The following is a 7,399-nucleotide window of genomic DNA, read 5'->3' as shown; positions in this document are numbered from 1 at the left end:
AAATATAACAACACTGAGTAAAGTTACAGGGTAACATTTTACAGCCGCCACAAGGCTATTGTAAAACCTGTTTCAACTCACCTACTGGTCATTCAAATGTGGTGACTTGCTATTTGCGTCCCTCATGTATGGGTCACGTGTTTGCAACAAATGTATTTTAATTATTTGAAGACAGGGAGCTACATGTATATGTATATTATTTACCTCAAAATAAACTATATTCCATAGGAAATCGGGCTTACAAACCTTGAGGAAATCGTATGGGATGTTATCAGATTATCTTCATATTTGTTTTGCCGCACTTAATTGGCTCAGCAGACCATATTTTTGATCAATGATTTCTTATTTCTTTGCCATGGAAAGGAAAATATATTTCTCACATGTGGATGAATAATTGTAACTGTTTTGTATTTCTAGCAATGTCTGCTTCGCTCATTTCGGCAAAATAGTCCCGGCGATCCTAATGCGCAGTTGGCAATATAGATGCATGAAAACAAACCATTGTAGAGAATGACAAATTAAATATAACTAAGAAATTATGCTTGAAGTTTAATCTCTTTTCCATCCAGCGTACACAATTCTTTTATTTTTAATACTATGAAAGAAGAAGCATACAATTTTAGACGGAATATAGAGTAGCTTACACTCTAAGGGCACCATTTAAACAGTGTATATACTATGACCAATGATTTTCCTGCATTTAGACAGGCACATCTTTTTGGTTTAAAACATTGTGTTCCTTTATTTTGTCAGTTAGATTTTTGTCCATTGTCTCAGGTAAGAAAACAAGTCCGATCACACAGATTACAGAAATAGCTCCACAAACGTAAAATAATAAGCCAGGAACGTACGTGTTCTACAAAATAAAATGGTAAATTAATTGACAATAAGAAAAATTTTAAAACCAAAGAATTACTAAAATATACATAACAATATTCGAACTAAACGTTAAGACAAAGGATGAAATTACGAACATATGAAGTCTTTTCTGCACAGAGTGTTTTCTTTTTTTTCTTACTACAAAGTTGTGGAATCGTGAACAATAAGATATATCAAACAAAACGACTAAATTATTACAACAGTACTCGTACCAGATAGACTATTTGTGGCGCAATTATTCCGCCTATCCGTCCAGCAACGCTTAGTGTGCCAAATCCAATATTTCTGCAGGTGAAACAAATGAATTTATGATAGCATTAATATCTTGTGTAAAATCGAATAATGATTGAAATATAAATAACTGAAAAACTGAAACGATATGTAAACATAAAATGTAATGTAAACTAGCAAAAATGAAGTATAGTTCTAATTTCAAAGGATTGTGGTCATTTCTCCGAAACAGTTGTACTGCCACTTAAAGTAAGTAGGTTTCAAATGAAAACCCGCAGCCTTTTATTCATAGATGAAATATTTATTTTTTTATTTCAATGTTTCATCTAACTTGAAATAGACAGAAAATCAAGACAGTTCCCATTGGGCTTGGGTGTATTTTTATTGGTTTAGTGTTATTTATCTACGCGAAGGAAGTATTAATACTCACCGTACAACGGTTGGGTAGAGCTCAATAGTCATAGTTTGTATAGGACCCCATGCTGTTACTATACCGGTGTTTGCAGTCAGTGCAAATGCATTAGTAAGAACGTCCTTATGCGGGGCATCTGTAAAAACGATAATAATAAAATAGTAATGAATACATTAAATGGTAAGCATGAATTGCACGCGACTTTGCAAACTAAAGAAATACTACCGGATAAGAGCCATACTATTAGAGAAGTACAAATAGTGTCACAAAAATAAATGTACAAAGTACCTGTTGTTTCAACGATACCAACGACTAAACCACCAAATGCCACCACAATGAAACATAACATACATGTAACCCGCCGACCAAATCTGTAAAAATATGTATCATTGAATTTATACTTTATTTTATATATTAAAAAAAAATATTTATAAACCAAATATATTGTGCTAATAAAAGCGTTAAGACAATTGGTAGACAAATTTAAATGTGTAATCAACTTTAGACTTCCAAAACCGAACCACAGACATTTGAATGTTTGTTATACAGGCAAAAATCCAGAAGGACAATTAGTATCCTGTATCTGTAACTTACATACGTATGGATGGGTACATGATATTACATAATAAATATATACATATAGTTCCATTAACAAAGTAAAATAGAGACAACGAAGATAAAACGAACAAATAAAGCAACGACTTGGACTGTCGGTGGCAAACTGGAATTGGAGAGTTTAAACCATTATATTTCATTTTACATTCTTAATCAGTGCAGTCTTGAGTTTAATATCTGCAAGCTTTAACTTTTACCTGTTTTGAAGCCACAACGCAATAGCCTTAGATGGAATTCCGGTTAGACTGAACAAGAAGAGATTCAGGTGAATGTTGCCCGATAATGACTGGATACCAAAGGCTAAGCCAAAGGAACAGAAGCCAAGGGCTATCCTGAAAAATCAGATCCATTCAGTTCAAGTACAATCATATCAGTTAAAGTGTACAGACTTGTCAATCCATCCGATGGCATACTATTTCAAAATGATAATACACGATCACCAGCTTGGTGTTATCAGCTAAAAATATTTGTTTAGTTAATGAATTTAAGCAGAATGATGTCAAAAACTTGTATCATACATCCTATCATATATGGAGAAACACAAAATAAAGGCGACCTAAAATGGGATAAGCCAAACGCAAACGAAACAGCCTGTACTGAAATACGCCCAACTCAAACAGGCATTCACAGATTTGAACGTCAACGTCAGACATGAACAAAATGTCGATACTCAAAACCGCATAATACCTTACATCATAGCTTAAATATCCAAAATACACCAAATGCAATCGACACTTTACGGCATACACTAAACGTGATTTTACTTCCTAATCAGAGATACACCCAACGCAAACAACATTCACAGCCTAAATCGAGATACACCGACAGAAATATCGGGTTTAAGCCTTAATCTAGATGTGCCATAAGCAATATAGACCTTACACCGACGCAGTCAAGTGTTTACAGCCCTAAGGCTCACTGCCAGCAAGATTTAATTTTATTTTATGTTATTTTTGATTATTACCAACTTAAAGCTGAGAGCAGGGTTACTCTGATCAAAGTCTTGGTCTTGACCAAGTCCAAAACCGTGTATCTTTTGTTATCTCTTGTTTCTGGCTTTCGTAGCGCTCTATGCAAATTGATGTTTTCATGTTTGTTGAATTTTGCAACGGATCTGAGTATTTCTTCTGCCTTTTCTGGTTTATCATGTGCTACATACCATCGGAAACTCTCTGGAATTATGCTTGTAACAAATATATAATCATTGTACGATTTATTTTGTATAATAAACTTTTCAAATTAGATCCGGGTTAGTTTCAGCATAACAGAGTATTATAGAAATTTACATAAATTGTATTCATAATTTTAAAAAACTAGGAATATATTTAACATTTAAAGTCAGAAACATGCGAAACTACGACACGTTTATATAAATTAGTATTAGGATATAAAATTCTAGCAAATATGGAAGTTGAGACCGATAATTATGAACCAAGGACAAAAGTTTAAAATAAAATCTGTCAGAACAATTATGGCAGACTCGGATTGATTGAGTATGTTTAGGAGAGGAAATGGTAAGCACAATACCCCTCACGCTATCCAGCATCAGCCTAAGCTGAATCTTATTACATAGATATTGAAAGAATTCCATAATCTAAAAGGACAAGAATATATAACAAAACTGAGTTCAAAAAATGGGGAGACATGTTAAGGCCACCACTGAGCACTTACAGACTGTTGTTGTGACACATTAAAGGAATACAGCCTGAAATGTAATAAAATCTGTAAGATGATCCTTTGGAAGCATCTAAATAAAGTAACAGTAGACTCGGTTTGAATGAGTCTGTTCATGACAAGTGATAAGTGGGCATCAGCCCTCTCGTCCCCTTGCACAGGCTTAAAACGCGTGACTAATTATTTGAGATATTTCAGCATTGTGATAATGATGTACATAACAATAGAGATTAATAAATATGCTAGATAAGGAAGGGGATTTTTAACTTTAAGAATTATATATAGAAAATATATGATATATTTCATGCTAGTATGTAAGGTTAAAGCATAAAGTATATACATGAATATTCCACTTACAACCAAGAAAGCAAACATGGCAACGCAAAGATTGCGGTAAAAAGTTGAATGTATCGCCAGTCGTGAAGTAACCAAGACACAAGTGAAAGGAAACATCCCTCTATCGGCCAAGATGGAAATCCCGTGATCCATACACGCCACTTTGCGGGTGAAAATTCGGATAGGAGACAGTAATGGGTCGTAAGAAAGAAACCACCTCCTACTCCTGTGAAAAATACCGCAACAGCAAACATTTCCCAACACGTTGAGAAAAAGCCTAGAAGATTAGATACCATAATTATAACAATGGATGCAAACATCGGTGGTTTTCGTCCAAACAAATCGGAAATTTGACCAGACATTAAATTTCCGCAAAGAATTCCGGCAAGTTGAACAGAATTTATTGTACTTGGAATGAAGTCTTGGGTACAAACAAGATTGAACTGAAAAAGAAAAAGGAAATGTTTCATCTATTGAAATGTTCTGAATAATAAACGTTAATTATTTTTCAGTTAGAAATGGTAACGTTTATGTTCATTAACATAGAAAGCGTAATAATCTTCGCAAGAGTATCAGCACAATTTTCTGTCAATAAAGTTTTTACTATCTCATTACTAGTACGGAAAGGTCTAGCGCACGTATTTACGTTTAACTGTACAATGCTCCCTCCCATTTGTCCTTAAATAGTACAAGATAAATGCTTTATAAAATTATTTTGAAGTAAACACCGTTACCTATAGTACAAAATATTACGAAAAATCAATGAATCGGTGTGGTTAGTCTTACCTCATTAACTATTGTATTTAAACTGTCTTCAAAGCCATATGATGTACATTGTGTTCCGTTAGCTGTATAACATGAGTGCGACTTACAATAGTTTACAGATGATCCATTTTCTACACTATAGCATGACGTCAAATTGTAGTGCACGAGATCATTTTTGCACCACCAAGAAGGCGGGGCAGTGTAAATAATCATTCCTGCAAAACTGAAGCAGACGATAGTCTTTATTATATGAGCAGCAATACTCATTCTAATTTGAAAGGGCCCGCATCCGCCGATATCATCAATTATTTCGTCAGGACTGATACTTGCAGCATGATCGCTTGTCTGTTGCTTCGAAACTGTCATTTTGAATTTCACAACTGCAAAATAAAATATTTTCTTGGTAAAATTGCCCCACATTCAGACCTTTCATTAACAAATAGTGATATTTTACATTTATTTGTTCAGTTTGAAATAAAAAAAAATACTAAAATACCAGGTTTTACTATAATTTAAAACTTTTAAATAATCAAATTAAATTAAATGCAAATTGAACGTTTGGTGCCCTTAACCACATGCATAGAAATGAATGTGTTTTTGCATTTACAACAAAAAAGTAGCTGTATACATAATAAATGTATTTGTTTTAAGAAAAGGAAAAGAGTTTTTACCTCGATTATAATTCCTGTTTAATTTGTAACGGCATAGTTTTAAGGATAACAACTTTAATATCTAAACATTTAATTTAACCTAGTTTTTTAACCATATCTTTACGGTGAATTTTGTTTTGACCTTAGGTCAAAATGATTCATATCAATCAAAACTTGGTTTATAACCCTTATCATCCTCGACACGACTGATTCTGTCTTTGCGACCAGTGTAGATCATGATCTTTAATATCTAAACATTTAATTTAACCTAGTTTTTTAACCATATCTTTACGGTGAATTTTGTTTTGACCTTAGGTCAAAATGTAACATATCAATCAAAACTTGGTTTCTAACCCTTATCATCCTGGACACGATTGATTCTGCCTTTGCGACCAGTGTAGATCATGATCAGCCTGCACATCCGTACAGTCTGATCATGTCTGCACTGTTCGCCATTCAGTCAGTACGTTTTTGGTAAGCACCCATTTTAACACTAAATGGTACTGAGTATCCAAATTGAAAGATGGACAAACGTCATTTATGTTTTGCTTTAGTTTTTCCCCTTGTAGAAAAAAATTGATTCAAACGTGCAGAACTACCTTAAATCTGTTTTATTAAAACTGAATCCCGTTAAAAGGCACGAGGGACTTTGTTCATTTCATTCAATACCTATCATGAATAGATTTAATCAAACTCGGTACGCTATTATTTAGATTGTCTCTTTCTATGTTTCTAAAGGATCTCCATATCGATTTTATTAACTATCACAATAATCAGTGACTTTTGCGGCTGTAAAATATCTCCCCGTACTCGGACTTACTGTTGTTATGTTTTCTGATCCTTTGGAAGTCTATCCAATTTTATCATAATAGAAGTTTGCTTCAGCCGGTGCTAGGGGGCACAAGGGGTGATGCACACTTGATAAGCGTTCATTAACAGACTTGTCAAACCAAGTCTGCTTCCATTTTTCTTGGTTGCGTTCTATACTTTGATACTTTCAATGACTTTTTCACTAATATAAATCAACATGGTCATGATTTAATTGAATTTCTTATGGCCAGTTTTTCAACTCTAGCACTAAGAAAGGCTCAAACCAGTATTAGTTAAGCCATCGCTCAACCTTGTTTTCTAACGGATTTTTACTAATACTTGGCGGGTATATTTGCGATGTATTAGCTAAGCCTTGGTCACACACTATAAACATGTAGATACAGTCATCGGACCGTTTCGCTGTATTTTTCATATATAAAACGTGTTAGTTTGGTGATTTACTACTTTCGAAAGAGAATTTCTCATAGAAATCATAGAAAAATAAAAAGACACAGAAGCACTAGCGCCCGTCTAATGAATGAAAAAAAAACATTTGCTGGGAAAAAAGGTGAATTTATTTCAATGTAAGACTACAAGCATTCCTATGTTTGCTCATTGTCTTATTGTTTTCATTATTCTTTAATGTTCCACCTTTCATGTACAAAACACGTGCAATATGCACTTGTAATTAGGAATGAATTTGTAAATTTAAATTAATAGTATAGGTACTCAAATTGCACTTGCAAATGCACGAATTTCAAAATCCACACGTCATTGAAAGACGTATATACACAGACGTGCGTATCCATATATAAATATGTTCACCTACTTATTTGTGCGTTACATGTACTTATAATTAAATGCATGCACTTACTATGCCCCAACGATAACTTGATATTTACAAACATGACTATAAATAGATTAAAATGGAACATAGGGAATTCAGCATTTTTCTAGCATGTTACAATCTATATATTTCTAGATTTTGTACAGGTTACAAATTTGCTCAGTGGTAAAGCATATCTTT

The 7,399-nt window shown here is 33.6% G+C and overlaps 1 protein-coding gene across 1 annotated transcript; it reads right to left on the bottom strand.

Moving 5' to 3' along the window:
• Window positions 1-567: 567 nt before the first annotated feature.
• LOC123563121 (solute carrier family 22 member 4-like) lies at window positions 568-5,698 on the bottom strand. The gene is made up of 9 exons (XM_053522969.1): window positions 5,584-5,698; window positions 4,934-5,292; window positions 4,169-4,590; window positions 3,102-3,320; window positions 2,335-2,469; window positions 1,811-1,893; window positions 1,541-1,658; window positions 1,092-1,164; window positions 568-856 (listed from the first exon to the last, which is right to left on the bottom strand). Exons 2-9 carry the CDS (start codon window positions 5,276-5,278, stop codon window positions 701-703), a joined length of 1,551 nt encoding a protein of 516 aa, XP_053378944.1. The 5' UTR covers window positions 5,279-5,292; window positions 5,584-5,698; the 3' UTR covers window positions 568-700.
• Between the last annotated feature and the right edge of the window lie 1,701 nt (window positions 5,699-7,399).

The sequence above is a fragment of the Mercenaria mercenaria genome, chromosome 2 (genome assembly GCF_021730395.1).
Source record: "Mercenaria mercenaria strain notata chromosome 2, MADL_Memer_1, whole genome shotgun sequence".
NCBI lineage: Eukaryota > Metazoa > Mollusca > Bivalvia > Venerida > Veneridae > Mercenaria > Mercenaria mercenaria.
This window is presented reverse-complemented; position numbering and strand designations above follow the sequence as displayed.

What these genes read in the sequence shown, in the direction of transcription:
- LOC123563121 (XM_053522969.1), bottom strand. Translation starts at nt 5,278, where the DNA reads ATGACAGTTTCGAAGCAACAGACAAGCGATCATGCTGCAAGTATCAGT. An exon ending in TAAATACAATAGTTAATGAG is followed by an intron (nt 4,591 to 4,933) that starts GTAAGACTAACC and finishes TTTCTTTTTCAG; the next exon opens with TTCAATCTTGTTTGTACCCA. An exon ending in CTCTACCCAACCGTTGTACG is followed by an intron (nt 1,165 to 1,540) that starts GTGAGTATTAAT and finishes TTTCACCTGCAG; the next exon opens with AAATATTGGATTTGGCACAC.